Source organism: Pollachius pollachius (genome assembly GCF_949987615.1).
Source record: "Pollachius pollachius genome assembly, chromosome: 6".
In the NCBI taxonomy this organism is placed as follows: Eukaryota; Metazoa; Chordata; class Actinopteri; order Gadiformes; family Gadidae; genus Pollachius; species Pollachius pollachius.
In genome coordinates, this window is record NC_136939.1 from 25817388 (window position 1) to 25836536 (window position 19149).

Sequence of the window (19149 nt, forward strand, 5' to 3'; positions counted from 1 at the left end):
GGGTTTAATATGTTGCATTTACTGATGGGTTATCACGTGTAATATAGCACAATATAATTAGTTTGAACATGCGCTCTAAGAGCCAAGTAGAGGGCGTCTGACAGCCGCGCCCACTCTGCATTCAACCCCTCCCCAATAGGCGTGCGCAATCTGTACTTGTCTATCGCGACACGGAGGAGGAGGAGGAGCAATTCTCTACAGCTGTACGCGTAGTCACAGAGGAGGGAGCAGACAGAGAGGGGAAAAAAACACTAACTCTGCTAATTGACATATATTAAATTGACAGTTATATCCGCGCAACGCGATGGATTAAAAGTTCTTATTCGCGAACGAATCAAACTTTTTTCCTTGCGTTTTGCGGTGACACCGGTGGGATTGTGAAACCATGCCGAGCACCAAAGGACTAATTTGGGACATCAGAAAGCGGTCGATCTGCTCCAGCGACTCCAACTTCACACGCACGAACTTTCTGGGTAAGGAAAAAAAGACTGTTGAGCAGACATTGCGTAATGCATGCGAAATGTTATGCGCAACTTTACGCAACAGTGTTGATTGGATGCGTGTTCCCTGAGACAGTGAGTTGGTAAACATGTTGCCACACATGTTCGCGTGAATGTGTTGATTTGTGTGTTGTCGATGTCCTGATGGGCATGCATGTGGTCATCTGAGAGGATGGATCCCAAATTCATTCATTCATCAGGGCCAACCAGAACACACTGAAGAAACACATTCATGCTCGCATGAATGTGTTTCTTCAGTGTGTTCTGGTAAGCATTGAAAACTCAGTGATAACACATTGTTATTAATGTTGATTAATGGTAAAACTTACAATAAGGGTACATCAATTAACCAACTCATTTAGTCGTTTCAAGCTGTTTCATAACTTTACAAATATCCCTCATGTGGACCAGGTTTAAGTCGTAACTTCTTTAAGTGTCTATTCAATCCATCTCTGGTCTTTGTCTTGTTTTTCAGGGAGTAAAGATTTCATCCAACGTCTAGGACTGGAAACGACCCTTGAGGTCCACGAAGGTTCGGTAAGTCTGCGTTTTAAAAGTTATAGCACTTCAATAACCGTGAAATTAATATATGAACCAATAGTCAATAGTCCTAATATAATGTAGATATAGCATGGTGTAGCTTCTTATCCCAGCTATCTCTGTTGTATACAGGGAATGGGTTAACCTAGTGATTGTTAGTGCTTGACAGTTGGTTCTGTGAACATCCTTACTTTACCGACACCGATATATTGTTGTTTCTCTTTCTTTGTACAATCGTATTCTATGTAAGTCACTTTCGATAAAAGCGTCTGCTAAACGCCCTGAATGTAAATGTAAATTATTTTGTAATAGAGGTTGAATTTACTTTGCCGTGACAGGTCAACTCGCTGTGCTGGAATGAAACGGGAGAATTCCTCCTGTCCGGGTCCGAGGATGGGAATCTGGTGGTCACGAACCCATACAGCAGAGAGGTAAGTCGAGCAGAACCTTTATTTGGACTGCATTTATACCGCACTTTTCAAACCAGTGGCCACTCAAAGCACTTTTACAATATGGTCTGGCATTCACCCATTCATACACCTATTCATACACACATTCAGGAGATTAAGGGGAACATCACGGGAGAGAGAGATCTCTAACATATCATGATATGATTTAAAATGAATCGAGGATCACACATCATGTTCACAGGGTCAGGTTTTAGTTATGTTCTTTTTTCTGTCCCATTTAATTAATTCTTCTCTTTCTTTTCCTCTATCTCTACTCCTTCTCTCTCTCCCCTTTCCTTTTCTCTGTCGGTCTGTCTATCTGTCTGTCTGTCTGTCTGTCTGTCTGTCTATCTCTCTTCGCTCTCTTCACTCTCTTGCTCTCGCGCTCTCTCTCTTCCTTCTTTTTCTCCCCACTCTCTCCCCTTTTCTCTCTCTCTCTCTCTCGCTCTCTCTCTCTCTCTCCTTCTCCCCTCTCTCTCTCGCCCTCTCCCTCCCTATCCCTCCCTCCCTCCAGGTGAAGACAGTGGTGAAGTCCCGCCACCTCTCCAGTATCCAGAGCGCTCAGTTCATGCCGCAGACCGGCGGCCATGTTGTGGTGTCCTCCGCCGCTGATGGTCAGATCTTCTACACCAACATCACCAAGGGGCCCAGCGCCGCCACTCAGACCCAGTACCACTGCCACGTTGGGGCCGCCTACAAGGTACTGCAACGCACTTCCTGTTGGCGACCTCCTGTGAGTTGAGAGCCCCCTCAGAACAGGTGGGGAGAGGGTTTTGTGTTATCCCGGCCAAGCGCAACGTACTTCCTGTTGGTTCAATTCCGGTGTTCTGAGGGAGAGGGTGGTGGGATTTCACATTATCCCAGCCGAACCCAACACAGTTTGACGAAGCGATGTCTGTAACATGTAACGGAACAACATGTTTCTCTGTTTTGCTGGTCCCGCCCTCTCTCTGGCCGATCATATGAAATGTTTTATTAAATGTTTTTTTTATTTAATTTTATTCAATTAAATGTATTTTTCACAGAAACACTTACATCCCTAATATATCGAAGTTATGTCTTCCTTTTGATCGTTCTATTGTGAATTCTCCTTCTCCACCAATGGGGAGGGAGCGGTGTATCTCGTCGCAGCGCCTGATTGGTCCATGACTCTTCCCCCCCTCCCCCCGCCGCAGATCCTGACGGTTCCCAGCGATCCGCACTCCTTCCTGTCCTGTGGCGAGGACGGAACCATCCGCTGGTTCGACGTCCGCAACAGCGCCTCCTGCAGTCTGAACAACTGCAAACAGGTGAGGGCCGCAGCATCCACCGTCGCCATGGTGACTCAGAGTTTATCGGAAAAGTTCATAGGATTAATCGTTTTATTTTTTGTTGAGGTTGTTTATCGAGTTCAAATAGCAAAACGTTTGCTGATTTGTATTGCGGGCTAACCCTACCCCTACCCCTTACCCCTTAACCCTACCCCTCAATCCTACCCCTACGAAATGGGACGACAACCCTTCAAGACCCAGTCATACAGTAAGTCATTAGTGGTCGTTGACAGGGTTTTGATCTTTATTTAAAAAATTGTAATCTTTTGATACAATATCTGTCTCTGGAATTTTACTGTATAGTTTGAATGTGTTATGGCTGGTTCAGACTACACGATTTCAGCCCGATTTTGCCCCGATTTGTTCGTCGCAGAAAAATTTGTGAGTCGCAAATGACTTTGAAAGGTCGGCGACGAGATGAGGTCTTGTAATGTGCCAGGCTTGCGATCTGCAATGTTTTTGTCTGTGGCGTTTGAAAACCCCACGACGAAAAGTTTGGCATGTCAGAATTATTTGGGGAATCGCGTGACGTATCCATTGTTGACACGAGGCAACCCCGCCCCCAGTTGCGTGAGGGAACCCCATGAACAGCTGGAGCTCACGTGCAGTGTTTACCAACTGACTTCACTGCGGACTACGTTGAGTACACTGGCTGCGGAGCCCGACATAAATATACTACAAACAAGAACCAGTGATATAATGGAACTAATATTGCACATTACAAAAAGGCATCAACCATCACATTTTTTTGCTACCAATGCAGAAGAGGTGCTTGAGATGGTGGAGGGATGGGCTCTGGGATGGCAGCGGCCTCAATGATTTCCTGAAAGAAAACATAACAAATAAATAAGAAAAAATACACTGGTTTATAAAAAGAAACAACATCACATTGATCCACCGGTTGCAGGTTGCGGAGCCCACGGCCGGGCTGCGGAGCCCCTGGCGTGAATCGGCGGGAATTTTGGTGGTTGTGCTTGTTAGAAAGAAAACGCCTATATAATATTTTCAAACGGCATAATGATAATGCGATGGTCATCATCATTTATTTAATTATTATTAAAATAGAAAACACTTACATTTGTGGTTTTCGATCCTGTCGCATCTTTCATCCGCCATCTTGCCTAGGATTTTTCTTGATTTTCCATTTTCTCGCAAGGTATGTGGGAGCAGGTCGCAACTGGAGCGTTCTCAGTTTCTTTGAGTGTGCCCATCGAAAATCTCAATTTTGAGGGGATGTTAGCCCTCCCCCTTACCCCTTACCCCTTACCCTACCTTAAAATGGCTTTCGGGACACGGCTCCAATGGGCGTAAACGCGCAGCAGCGAGGGGTAGGGCTGAGATTTTGCTTGGAGCAAAGAATCCGGATTCACCCTTAGGCTGAATCTGAATTCATTGCTCATTGCTCAATCCCAACCCTAACCCTCACTTTTAAGCCGACCCCCTACCCCTACCCTTCTTCCCCTACCACATAGGACAACCCTACCCTGTGACGTCATCGGTAGTCCCTACCCTGTGACGTCATCATTAGTCAACTCGAAATGCTTGACCCCCAACCTCCCCGTGACCCAGCAGATAACCAGACACCTGGTAATGCTACAAGGGACAGACTGGCTGCCATTGTCTCGGGCAACGAGCAAGCCCCATTGTAACGATGTTTAACCTGAAATGGTATTTATATGATGTATTTTGTAATTGGCATGTTTAAATAAAGGTTTTTTTTAATGCTACAATCTGTCCCTCGTAACATACCATTTATTTTGAATGTCACTTAGCTACATGTTAAAGGTGGTATTAGATAAGAATTGGTTAAGAACAAGAACACTTTAAAGAAGAAACACATTATTTACATAAAGAAATAAATATAAAAACCTACGATTCCATGGCCCCTATACCATATATATATTTGAAAGTAGGCAATGTCTCTTTTATAGAAGGCTTATTTTAATTAATAGAAAATGAATGCGTTAACGTTAAATGAATATTAACTGTATCTATCAGATTGATTCATATCTCATCAAATCGCACCGGATCATTAGAACATTGATTAGAATCGCATCGAATCGTTCCATATTAAAATGTATTGTCCCTGAATCGTATCGTAGCACATGTATCTAGATACGGATCGTCCTATAAAGGAGAGATGCACACCCCTAATAAATATCATACAAACAAGAACCAGTGATATAATGGAACTAATATTGCACATTACAAAAAGGCATCAACCATCACATTTTATTAACTTGGTCGGTTTTAAACCATCAGTGGATGGTTAATCTCTCTATCTTCCTGGGGGTTATAGGGCTACCAATGCAGAACAGGTTGGATGGAGGCATGGGCTCTGTGATGGCGGTGGCCTCAATGATCTCCTGAAAGAAAACATAACAAATAACAAATAAGAAGGAATTATAACTGGGTTATATGGCCACATGTTATGTACAATATATATAGATAGATAGATAGATAGATTGATAGATATTTCTACCAAAATAAATGAAAAAATACACTGGTTTCTAAAAAGAAACGACATCACATTGATCCACCATTCTCCAGGCTAATAAGCATTTTTAAAACGAATTACTGCAACTTGGCAGGGGTCGGGTCGCCCGACCGCGGGCTGCCCGACCCCGGTCCATGGCCGGGCTGCGGAGCCCGCGGCCCACGGCCGGGTTGTGGAGCCCGTGGCCGGGCTATGGAGCACGTGGCTGGGCTGCAGAGCCCGCGGCCGGGCTGGGAAGCCCCGCGGCCGGGCTGTCGCGGAGCCCCCGGCGTGATTATTAATATAGAAAACACTTACATTTGTGGTTTTCAATCCTGTCGCATCTTTTTGCAAGGTATTGTGGGAGCAAGTCACAACTGGAGCGTTCTCAGTTTCTTTGAGTGTGCCCATCGAAAATCTCAATTTTGAGGGGATGTTAGCCCTCCCCCTTACCCCTTACGCTACCTTTGAATGGGTTTCGGACATGGCTCCACGGCGCGTGAGCGGGCCACAGCGAGGGGTAGGGCTGAGATTTTCCTATGAGCAATGAAATCGGACAAGGTCTTAGTCTTACTTGACTGCTTCTCAGATATATGACGACCATTTTGGAATCCACATTTCGTAGACTAATTGATTAATCTGAAAAATTATAGTTTGGTATCAACGATGAAAATTATGTAAATTATGTAATTAAGTACGGTACGATTTAAACATCGGACTGAAATTTCAAAGATTTGCAAACGCAAACGCACATAGAAGCCGGCTCTATTGGCTCAAACTTTCCAATTTGTGGATTGTATCAGTGATGATAATGATGATGTGGTGGAGGATGTTGTCGAGGACGATGTCGTTGTTGTAGTCATTGATATCGTTGTTAACGATATCGATGTTGTAGGACTTTCCTGTAATCATAAGTACGATATGATTAAAACATGGAACTCAAATTTAACTTGAATCAAAGTTTGATTTTCAAACGCAAACAGAAGCCAGGTCAATATACTATTTGAAATAGGCTCAAACTCTCCAATTTCTGGATTATATCGAGTATGTGGTCAACGACGATGTTGTTGTAGTCGTTATCGATGTCGTTAACTATGTCATTGCAGTCGTTGGGTTGTAGTCTGTAACGATGTGGTCCTTGATGTAGTCGTTAACGGTGTTGTGAACGCCGTCCCTCCCCGCCCCAGGACGTGCTGATTGACTGCCGGCGGGCGGTGACCTCCATGGCCGTCTCTCCCTCGGAGCCCTTCTTCCTGGCGGCCGGCTGCTCCGACGGCTCCGTCCGGATCTACGACCGCCGCATGCTGGGCACCCCCGCCACCGGTACAGTAGTCCAGGGCCGGGGGTCTACACCACCCTCAGACCCACCATGGTCCAGAGGGATTAGGGTAGTCCAGGGTCAGGGGTCTAATTGGGTCCACACCGACCAAGGGACCTGAGACCCGACCTTACCCATTCATACACACATTCACCCATTCAAACACACGCATTCAGCAATTCATACAGACATTCACCCATTCACACAAACACACATTAACCCATTCAAACACACACATTCACCAATTCATACACACATTCACCCATTCACACACACACCCACACACACATTCACCCATTCACACACGACCCCTGAGGGCGACATCCAGCTGGTCAGGAGCAGTTAGGGTGATGCGTCTCAGTTTTGAGGGGATGTTCAGCCAGGAGGAGCCGGGGATCAAACTAGCAACCTTCAGGTTACCAGTCAACCCGCTCTACCGCCTGAGCTGAGCCGACCACAATGCATAAGAACAGACCCAAACCAAAACGTCCTGCCTCCCAGTCTGGTTCTAACCTCTTTCTTTCTTTCTTTCTTTCTGTCTGTCTGTCTGTCTGTCTGTCTGTCTGTCTGTCTGTCTGTCTGTCTGTCTGTCTGTCTGTCTGTCTGTCTGTCTGTCTGTCTGTCTGTCTTTCCGTCCGTCCGTCCGTCCCTCTCTCTATCTCGCTCTCTCTCCCTTCCTCTTTCTCCCTCCCTCCCTCCCTCTTCCTCTTCCTCTTCCTCTCTCTCTCTCCCCCCTCCTCCCTCCTCCCCCCTCTAGGCTGTCACTCGGGCAGCGGAGCGTCGGGGATGACGGCCCGCTTCGTGCCCGCCCACCTGACGGAGCTGACCAATCGGGTGACCTCGCTGTGCTACAGCGCCGACGGCCGCCAGCTGTTGGCCAGCTACGCCTCCGACTACCTGTACCTGTTTGACCCCCGGGACGACTCGGGGCGCCTGCTGAAGGGGCACAACCAGGGGCCCAAGTGCCCGGTGAGTAGGGGGGGGGGTGGACTGGAACACAGCAGGGGGGGTGGGGTGGGGGCGGACGCCGCAGGGGGGCAGGGACACAGCAGGGGGGAGCCCCCCCCCATGGGGGGGTTCCAGCGCCATCGTTTGCTGATGGTGTTTTATCGGCTTTGGTGTCACGATGAGTCGGTATCTAAAGCGATACATCACGATAAGTCGGTATTTAATACCGATACCCGATACAATACCATAATATTAATTTTAATTATTCATATTAATTGAGGAGAAGATAAAGTGATCAAAACACAAGGTTTGAAACGTTGGAGAGAGAGGAAAAAACGTTCTAGTCCGTACTTTACGTCAACATATTCTAAAACGTTATGGCCCTCAGTTGACTGTTTTGATTCGTTAGCATAATGTGTTTATTATTGAATCAAAGTCCTACTCCTACGAAGTTCGAGCAGAAGTCATGGGGGAGGGGGGCTGGAAACCAGAAAGGGGCAGAGCTAAGTCCTTGTTTGGAGATAAACTAGTGAAGAGAAAGCAACTCACACTGGAAATAAGCTTTCAGAATGGCATGTTATTACGTATGTCTCTAGAGCGGCCAGTCCACACGCTGTTGATTTGAAACCTTTACGGACACTTGTTGACAGTTCAGTTCTGCTGGGCGGTCTTTGCAATGATGTCGATGCTGGACCGCACGAAAGTTGGCCTTCCCCTCTCTTATCAGCTGAGTGTGTGTGTGTGTGTGTGTGTGTGTGTGTGTGTGTGTGTGTGTGTGTGTGTGTGCACATGGTCAGGGTTAGGGCTCCGCACGGCCAGACAGAGGCCCACATACCATTCTCTAAAGGGGATCCTCCTCTGAGTGGAAACAGCCAGGAATAGCTCCAGATAGCATGTCACAACGCTACACTGCCTAGCCAATGTGTGCATGTGCACACGCACACCTACACACACACACACACACACACACACACACACACACACACACACACACACACACACACACACACACACACACACACACACACACACACGTACATGGACGGACACACAAACACGCACAAAGGTACATGGACGGACACACACGCACACACACATACACACATACGCACACACACTACGGCAACGGGCTACGGCACACTGCCGTAGTACACGTTGTAGGTCGAAAACTATTCTTCCTGTGTGTGTTTATGTGTCAATGTACGTGTGTGTGTGTGTGTGTGCACGGTTTATTATGTCACGGTTTATTACAGCTGCTCGACAAATCACAGCATAGCGATTTTCGTTAGTTATTTTCCATCCCATCGTAGTAACTTTCCTCGACAGCTGGGGTTGTGTTGTCATGACGCTAGCCGGGCTTTGCATCGCTACCGATAATAGCGCTTGTTGCCTCAGCTGCCCCTGTGCAACGCCTGCTACAGGCTAGCTCCTAGCAGGCTAGCACCCTCCGGGCTAGCTCCCAGACGGCTAGCTCCTAGCAGGCTAGCTCCCAGAGAGCTAGCTCCCAGAATGCTAGCTCCCTGCAGGCTAGCTCCTAGCGTGCTAGCTCCCTGCAGGCTAGCAGGTCTTTCTGCTGCGTTTCCCCCTCCATGTGGTCTTAAGCGATAACCGCTGAGTCACATGAACGGGTCAGCACTTGGTTTACTGGCTGCTGGTTTGATTTCGAGATGGGGAATGAGTGTGTTTGTGTGTGTGTGTCTGTGAGTGTTTTTGTCTGTCTGTCTGGGTGTGTGTGTGTGTGTGTGTGTGTGTGTGTCTGTCTGTCTATGAAAGTGTGTGTCTGTGAGTGTGTCTGTCTGAGAGTGTGTGGGTCTGTCTGTCTATGAGTGTGTTTCTGTGAGTGTGGTCCTTTATGTATGAGAGTGTTTGTGTGTCTGTCTGTAAGAGTGTGTGTGTCTTTCTGTCCGTCTATGAGTGTGTTTCTGTGAGTGTGGTTCTTTATGTATGAGAGTGTTTGTGTGTCTGTCTGTAAGAGTGTGTGTGTCTTTCTGTCCGAAAGTGTGTGTGTGTGTGTCTGTCTGTATGTGTGTGTGTCCATCTGTAAGTTTGTGTGTCTCTCTGTCTGAGAGTGTGTGTTTTTATCTGTGAGAGTGATTGTGTCTGTCCTCCCCCGTCTCCCCGATCCTCCCCCCTCCAGCCCCGGCAGCCGTCCGCCAAGCGGCTTCGCCTGCGGGGGGACTGGTCCGACACCGGACCCCTCGCCCGGCCCGAGAGCGAGAGAGACGGTAAGCGGAGACCGCCGTGACACGGGGAGCACGCACACACACAGACACACACACACATACGTACAGACACACACAGGGTTAATTTAGTACACACACAGGGTTAATTAAGTACACACACAGGGTTAATTAAGTACACACACACAGACAGGGTTAATTAAGTACACACACACAGACAGTGTTAATTAAGTACACAAGGTTAATTAAGTATACATACAATGTTAATTAAGTACACATACACGGTTAGTTAAGTACACACACACGGTTAATTAAGTACACACACAGGGTTAATTAAGTAAACACACCCACACACACACACAGACAGGTTAACTAAGTTCACACGGTTAACTAAGTACACACGGTTAATTCAGAACACACAGTTAATAAAGTACACCCATACACACACGGTTAATTAAGTACACACACAGAGTTAATTTAGTACACACACACACACACACACACACACACACACACACGGTTAATAAGTACACACGGTTAATTAAGAACACACACAGGGTTAATTTAGTACACACACACAGGGTTGATTAAGTACACACAACACACAGGGTGAGTTAAGTGTACACACTCACTCGCTCACTCACTGGCACTCAATTAACCCTGTGTGTGTGTGTGTGTGTGTGTGTGTCCAGGTGACAGCCGTTCTGAGGTGACTCTGCTCCAGAGGATCTCGGATATGATGTCACGCTGGTTTGAGGAGGCCAGCGAAGGCCAAGTAGGCAGACCCCAGGCAGCAGGTATTCACTACTGCACTCACTACTATACTCACTATTATACTCACTACATCCTGCTGGTACTCACTACTGTACTCACTGCTGTAATCACTATTATACTCACTACTATACAGCCTGTAGGTACTCACTATTATACTCACTACTATAGGCTACTCACTACTGTACTGACTATTATACACTAGTCTCACTACTCACCACTATACAGTAGTGAGTAGTATAGTCTACTCACCACTGTACAGTAGTGAGTAGAATCACCACGATACAGTAGTGATCCTGCCTGTTCTCCTCCCCCTCCCAGCCCTGACCCCTGTGACCCCCAGAGACCAGACCCCCCAGGGGGAGGGGGTCTCCCTAGAGGCGGAGCCGGTGGTCAGCCTCCACCTGGGAACCCAGGGGAACGCCAGCAGCATCCAGCTGGGCTGGTACTACTACACCCTACACTACACTATACTATACTACACACTCTATACTATACTACACTACTGTATATCATACCAGAGATGTGGACTCGAGTCACATGAATTGGACTCGAGTCAGACTCGACTTGACAAAATTACGCATGACTTGCGACTCGACTTAGACTTGACTGCTATTGACTTGAGACTTGACTCGGACTTTGCCTCTTTGACTTGTAATGACTTGACATGTCTTGAGTCAAAAACATTTAGTTTAGATATCTAACCTATTTCTCGCCTAGAGGGCTAGACACCCAAGACGCATTCAATTCCGTGAAGATGAAAAAAAAAAAGCGAGCAAAGACAAATCTACACTTCAATAATATCAAAACGAAATTTCAATATCGTTTATACTTTATTCAGAATAACAGTTTTATTTAGTTTCATATCGGCTGCGTTTTGAATTGGTCCCATTGAAGCCGTCTGGCCAGCCTCTGACACTTAAGACATCGTAACTAAATCATTGTTCAACCATTTACCTTCGTTCAAAAAATTTAACAAATCTACACACTCGTACCTTCAATAATATCTAAACTGAATTTCAATATCATTTATGCTTTCTTCAGAATCACAGTTTAAGTTTCATATCGGCTTCGTTTCAGTTGGTCTCATTGATTTACGTTGACGCTGGAGGTGAGGACGTTCAGCAGTGTTGCCAGATTGGGCGTTTTTTACCGCCCTATTGGGCTACATTTCGAAGACGTTCAGGCAGTGTTGCCAGATTGGGAGGTTTTCCCACCCTATTAGGCTACTTTTAACAACATAAGATTTCGGCGCATGCGCATATCATAACACATTTGAAGACAGAAACAATGAACATATTATAACGGTATTGATAAGCAATGACGAAAGAGAAATTATGATCAATAGCCTAATAATGACATTATTAAGTAAAAATACATGGTGACTTGTTCAAGACTTGAAAAAGTTTGGGACTTGGACTTGGGCTCGACTTGGCTTTGGTGTGACTTTGACTTGGACTCGACTTGCCTTTCCCTGTCTTGACTTGGGACTCGACTCGGACTTGACTGCTAAGACTTGGGACTTACTTGGGACTTGCCAAACAGTGACTTTGTCCCATCTCTGTATCATACTATAACATACTACACTACTCTACACTACAGTACACAGGGGACCTCAGCCAGCACCATCCAGCTGGGCTGGTACTGCTACACCCTACACTACACTATACTATACTACACACTCTATACTACATACAGTATACTACACTACACTACGCTATACTACAGTACACAGGGGACCTCAGCCAGCACCATCCATCTGGGCTGGTACTGCTACACCCTACACTACACTATACTATACTACACACTCTATGCTACATACACTGTACTACAGTATACTACACTACACTACGCTATACTACAGTACACAGGGGACCTCAGCCAGCACCATCCAGCTGGGCTGGTACCTCCCAAACCCTACTACACCAGACTACTACACTGTGCTACACTACACTATACTACAGTACACTATACTACAGTACACTATACTACACTACAGTACACTATAGTACACTATAATACAGTATACTATATTACAGTACACTATACTACAATACAGTACACTATACACTACAGTAAAGGTACGGCCACACTGAACGCGTTACGCGCGTAGGATTACGTGCGTAACGCGCCTAACCTGCCGCTTGATCATTGTGTGTCACAAAAATGGTTCAACGCCTCTAACCCGCCTTACGCGCCTACGCAGCTAGATGAGCCCGCCGGCGCATAGGTGCGTTGGGCGCGTTATTTAGGTGCGTAAAACGCGTCTAACGCGCCCAAAACGCTGCTTTAGCGCGTGTAAAGCACCTACGCGGCTAAACAAAAATCGGCAAAAACGCAGATTTTCTACGCCTCCAACGGGCGTAACGCGTTCAGTGTGGCCGTACCTTAAGGACCTAAACTCTAAAATCTGTTTTCATAATAAGAAATAACCACAACAGGGTGTCCTGTTATTTGGAAAAACAATATCCAATGTTCCCTCCAGGACACTTTGAGCATGTCGTTTTCTTTTGTTAATGTTGGATTGTTTTATTCTGATGTGGTTCTTTCCTCCCCAAGGACCGGTCCCGGGCAGACCCAGACCCCCCCCCAGGGTGTCGGAGCGGGCCGGGTGGGGTCCAGGGGGGTGGAGGAGGAGGAGGAGACTGCCCAGGGACAGCCCCGCCCCGGTTGGGGGAGCGGGTATGTACTGTCTGGCTTTGGACCAGGTCTCCTAGCAACCACATCCAATAATACATTAACATTCAGGGCGTTTAGGAGACACCTTTACCCAGAGACCATTTGTCAGAGGAAAGAGAAACAACAGTATATCTCTGTCGGTACAGTGAGGATGTTCATAGAACCAAAAGCCAAGCACTAACAATCCCTAGGTTAACCCATTCCCCGTATACAACACAGATAGGATAAGGTGCTACACAAGTAAGTACTACAACTAAGTACGACATACAATAAGTGAATACATTAAGGGCCAGGACGTACAACATACGATAAGTGCATCAGAGGGGTGTGGTGGGTAAGGGGGGAGGCTATGCAGAGTCCAGGTGAACTCTGAACAAGTGAGTCTTGAGACCATATCCACGTTTGTGATAATCGATTTAGGTGATCAAAACGTTTTGGAAACGAGCAGCCAAAAATTGACTAAGCATTGTGTTGGCTGGCTGAGCTGTGACTGAATGTGTGATGTTGGGTCAGGGATGTTGTGTCTCTGTTCCACAGGTTCAACCTGCGGGGGTCGGCCGTCGGGGAGCGAGTGCTACGGTAACTAGCTGCCCCCCTAGCGCTGCATGCTACACTGGGTAGTTCTGACTAGCCATCGCTCGCTAGGAAGCTACTGATGCGTCTTTGGTGCAGAATTACAAGAATTGTTTTCCAGTAATTTAGAGCAGCTAATGGCTAACGTTCTTGTGTTTTATCGCTATGCACTGACTCATATACACACCCCGACACACTCAAACAGAGCCACGCACACACACCAACGGCACACAAACTCCACCCTAACTGACAGTCATATACACATCAACACCCACATCACACACATGCCACCCTAACGCACACCGTCATAAACACATACCAATAATCCACACACCCTAACATACACATCCAGGCGCACGCCCACTAATGTACACATCTTCACACACCACCCTAAGATATCCACCCACACAACTGACATCCTAACAAAAACACACACACACACACCACCCTAAAGCACATTCCTATACACATCCACGCACCCTAACCACACACACACACACACACACACACACACACACACACACACACACACACACACACACACACACACACACACACACACACACACACACATTCACAAACCCTTACATACATAAACACATCCATGTACACAGACACCTATATATACATCTCCACACACAGTCCCCCTTAACCCCGCCCCTCTCCTTCCCCCAGGCGGTCGGCCGCCGCCCACATCCAGGAGATCTTCCGGCGGCGGAGGGAACGCCGGGAGCTGGAGGAGAGCGAGACGCGGCGCCTGGGCCGGCCCGCCGCCCACACCGTCTTCAGGGGCCACCGCAACTCACGCACCCTGGTGAAAGGGGGCCCCCGGGGGCCCATACAGGGGTCTCCGGTGATCTGTTTGAGAGTGTGTGTGTGTGTGTGTGTGTGTGTGTGTGTGTGTGTGTGTGTGTGTGTGTGTGTGTGTGTGTGTGTGTGTGTGTGTGTGTGTGTGTGTGTGTGTGTGAGAGAGCGTGTGAGAGACATTGTCTGTGAGAGAGTGAGAGTCATAAGAGAGGCAGAGAAAGATCTCTCCATTGTTTGATCGGTCGCTCTCACTCTCTCTCTGAGTGTGAGAGAGTGAGATTGTTGATCACACTTCTGCCTGACAATTTAAGATTTTGTCACGTTTAGCCCTTCTAATTTGGAATGGCCGTGATGGTTTGGATGCGTTGCGTGAGCGGGAGGTTAAGGGTGTAAAGCTTCGTGTGGCCACCAGGGGGCGGGCTTGGACCAAACTCCTTCATATTGACCAGTTTGATGAGTCCTTTTGTGCTGAACTGAAGTAATATATATTCACCCACGATTCAAATCGATGGAGTATAGGATTCTTACTTATTAACCAGCTTATTGATTGAAGTATATAGACTTACAATTTGTGTGTGTCTACGTTCCTGTGTGTGTGTATGTTCCTTTTTGTTCCTGTGTGTTTAGTAATATATGTGTGTTCTCCCTCCCCCCCCCCCCCCCCCCCCCCAGACCAAGGAGGCGTGCTTCTGGGGCGATGGCTTCGTGCTGAGTGGCTCGGACTGCGGCCACGTGTTCGTCTGGGACCGCAAGGGGGAGGGGCTCCACCGGGGGGAGGGGCCTCCCGGGGGGGAGGGGCCTCACGGGGGGGAGCTGGTGATGCTGCTGGAGGCAGACCAGCACGTGGTCAACTGCCTGCAGCCGCACCCCTTTGAACCAAGTGAGTCAGCCTGTACCCCCCACTCACACCCGGACACCCAGACCCCACACCAATCCACCCTAACGCATGCACGCACAGACAGGCAGACGGACACACACTCACAGAGACAAACTCTACCCTAACACACACACAGTGTTAATTAAGTACACACAAACACACACACACACACACACGCACACACACACACAGACACAGACACAGACACACACACACCACCCTAACACACACACACACTCGCCACCCTGACACACACACACACACACAACTCCCACCCAAACACACACACAGACAAACTCCGCCCCAACACACACACAGGGTTAATTAAGTACACACACACACACACACGCACACACACACACCCACACACACACACACACACACACACACACACACACACACACACACACACACACACACACTCCACCCTAACACACACACACACACAAACTCCACTCTAACACACACACACACACACTCACTCCACACTCACTCACTCACTCTCACGGTTAATTGAGTACACACACACACACAGAATTTGACAGAATTCCCATTGCTGTGAATTGTGACCACACCCGTCACGTGTCCATTCATTTACACACTGTGTGTGTGTCTGTGTGCGTGTGTGTGTGTGTGTGTGTGCGCGTCCCGCCCCCTCAGTGCTCGCCACCTCGGGGATAGACAACAACATAAAGCTGTGGTCACCCACGGAGCGATGCCCCGCCTTCGACCGCCAGCTGGCCCAGGAGGTGAGCCCCTCCCTGGGCACGCTCCCGGGCACGGCCCCCCCTTGTCAACACTTGTTTGAACCAATCGGAGAGAGAGTAGAAGGGGCGGGAGATGTTCAGTGTCTAGTCTAGTTAATTGGTTAATTGTTTAGTTAATTGATTATTTAAGGGGATGTTGAATAGACACGATTAGAGCGGATCTGGTCAGATCGTATTATTATACAATTATTGTGTATCTTTTGATATTTTTGGCTGATATTTTCGGCCCTTCCTCACAAGGGAAGCAGCTCAGCTCCTAGTCCAAGCGCTGGTTATCTCCCAGAACGCGGCAACGCGCCTGGTGTTCAACCTACCTAAGTTCTCCCATGTGTCCCCCCTCTTCCGGGACCTCTACTGGCTCCCTGTAGTAGCTCACATCAGATTCAATCACTGGCATACAAGGCGGTCGATGGAACTGCCCCTGCCAACTTCCAAGCGTTGGTCAAGCCACACACTCCAGCTCGATCCCTCCTCTCAACTACCTCACCTGGACACTGGTACCGCCATCGCTAAGAGCAAGCAAAGGTTGATCAGCGAAGTCACAACTCTTCTCTGTTTTGGGACCTCAGTGGTGGAACGAGCTCCCTGCCAATGTCAGGACCGCAGAGTGCCTCACCAGCTTCCTCAAAAGACTCAAAACTCTCCTGTTCAGAGTTCCCCTAGACTCTGCATAGCTATCCAGTCCCCCCACCCACCATTGTATGTTGTACGTCCTGGCACTTAATGTACACACTTAATGTACGTTGTATTTATTCATAGTACTTAATTGTTTAGCATCTGCAGTAGCTGCTATCACTGCTGTATACAGGGCATGGGTTAGCCCAGAAATTGTTAGTACTTGCACATCTTTACTGTACCGACAGCAATATATTGTTTGTTTCACTTCTTATGACAAATTTACTTATTGTAGGTCGCTTTGGATAAAAGCGTCTGCTAAATGCCCTAAATGTAAATGTATTATTGTTCTTAACGTTTGTTTAATCCCAATGCTAACATTTGTGTGTGTGTTTTTCTCCCTCTTTGTGTGTTAACGTGTGTGTGTCTCCGTCTGTGTGTGTGTGTGTGTGTGTGTGTGTGTGTTTGTCTCCGTGTGTGTGTAGCTGCTGTGCCGTAACGAGGTGATGCTGGAGGAGACCAGGAACACCATCACCGTCCCCGCCTCCTTCATGCTGCGCATGTTGGCCTCGCTCAACCGCGCCTTCAGACCAGGTGACCCCACCACAAACACCCCCCCCCCACCACCGACCCATCGCTGTGTCAGGGTAGAGGAGTGTGTGTGACGCCAGACACTCCTCACCCGGGGTCACTCACTGCATGATAATCTTATCGCCAGTTCAGTGTGTGGAGGTGTACCTGAGCGAGACGCCTCACCCTGACTGCTTGCTGACCGGCTGGCAGACGCCCTGAAGGGTCGACTCTGCCGTCGGTGTGTGAAACCGTCTGACATGCTGAACGTTTCATAACCTTCTGGGTGGGGCTGTCCCTGTTTTGGGGTCTTCTAGATCAGGCAGAGGTGGAGGGGTCGGGAGCGGACATCGAGGAAGAGGAGTAGCAGGGTGTTTTACGCCCCCACCAGCATCACCCGACATCCAGTCCTCACTGAAGCACACGCGTGTAGCGTCGCACTGAGCTGTCTGTCTGCTCTGTAGGAGTGCAGTGGTTTGGCCTTTTGGATTTATTCATGTTTTTGTTGTTTTTCTGTCAAGACAGCCAAAAGGAAGATTTGTGTTTTTCTGGTCACGTAGCAAGTACTAGATAAGTACTATGGTAGAATAAGCACTAGAGAATAATGAGTACTAGAGAACAATGAGCAGTATGTTAGAATAAGTACTAGGGTGAGTTTGAGTACTAGGGTGGAATAAGTACTAGGGTGGAATAAGTACTCAGTCATAAGTACAAGAGTACTGTAAGCTCAGACTCTGGTCTAACCAGGGACTGGTTCGCCGATCAGGCGATGCAGAATGTGACTCTGGTGCCAAAGAGGAAGAACACAACAGATGCACCTCACAGATTAGAACAGACTAGAACAATCAGAACAGGAACTCAAAGCACAAGCAGATGTCCACCCGGCTCCAAACATCCATCGATCGAGTCTCAACAGCGTTTCAAAGTCGATGGGTTTTAAGATTTGTGAGCCAAATAGAAATGTTGTAGAAAAAGTGTGTATGGTATTGATGTATGGTAGAAGATGAAATGAAACTTATTCTGAGGCTGCTTATTGAAATCAGGTTTCGCGATGTGACTCAAGCCAATCAGAAGCTGTCTCAGGATCTTCTTCAAATGTGGATAGACAAAAGTGCGACAAAGTGTGTCTGTGAGTGGGCTCAATATATGGAAGAAGATTAAATGAAACGGCTCAGAGTACAGAACGTTTTCTAAGGCTGCTTATTGAAGTCAGGTTTCGTGACTCAAGCCAACTAGAAACCCTAAAACTTGAGGTTACGAACAAGTCGATTTTATATAGATATGTGCAATGTGTATGTTTGTATGACAACAGAATGTATTTATAATAGTTTTGTTTGTAACGTTTGACGTGTTGTGAACTCATTTTGTAGATTGTTTTATATTCATGTTTTTACAGCCTTGTGGCTGCATCCTATAGACTTGGTTTAAAAGGTGCCTTTGAAAACGTCTTTTGAACTTCTGAGTGTGTGAAGGAATGTGTTAAAACCAGTGCCTTACCACATGGCCCAAGTTGGCCCAAAGTTGTGTGAGATATATTTATGTATTTATACTAATAAAACCAAAACAAGTACTTAACTGAAATCGATTATAAGCATCTCACTGAAGCTGCGTAAAATCAATGAAAGTTGGATCAATGGCCCACATGAAAGTATATTTATCGAGTTTTATCGATAAAACCATGAAAATAACTATGCTCAAATGTGTTTTCATACAGATAAATGACTGGATCCTAGGTGTGGCTGGAACAAGGAATTCATCATTCATTCAAT

The 19149-nt window shown here is 47.2% G+C and overlaps 1 protein-coding gene across 1 annotated transcript; it reads left to right on the forward strand.

Moving 5' to 3' along the window:
* The first annotated feature begins 232 nt into the window (after positions 1-232).
* LOC307076877 (DDB1- and CUL4-associated factor 6-like) lies at positions 233-18961 on the forward strand. Its single transcript, XM_079738097.1, has 17 exons — positions 233-473; positions 976-1037; positions 1379-1471; positions 2004-2189; positions 2665-2778; positions 6463-6598; positions 7351-7562; positions 9679-9766; positions 10414-10518; positions 10814-10937; positions 13052-13174; positions 13709-13750; positions 14420-14558; positions 15224-15431; positions 16089-16177; positions 17296-17404; positions 17698-18961. Exons 1-17 carry the CDS (start codon positions 386-388, stop codon positions 17745-17747), a joined length of 1968 nt encoding a protein of 655 aa, XP_079594223.1. The 5' UTR covers positions 233-385; the 3' UTR covers positions 17748-18961.
* Positions 18962-19149: the final 188 nt, after the last annotated feature.

Excerpts from the sequence above, each read along its gene's own strand:
- LOC307076877 (XM_079738097.1), top strand. The coding sequence starts at position 386 with ATGCCGAGCACCAAAGGACTAATTTGGGACATCAGAAAGCGGTCGATC. Across the intron at positions 2,779-6,462 it reads GTCTGAACAACTGCAAACAG|GACGTGCTGATTGACTGCCG; the intron begins GTGAGGGCCGCA and ends TCCCCGCCCCAG. Across the intron at positions 16,178-17,295 it reads ACCGCCAGCTGGCCCAGGAG|CTGCTGTGCCGTAACGAGGT; the intron begins GTGAGCCCCTCC and ends GTGTGTGTGTAG.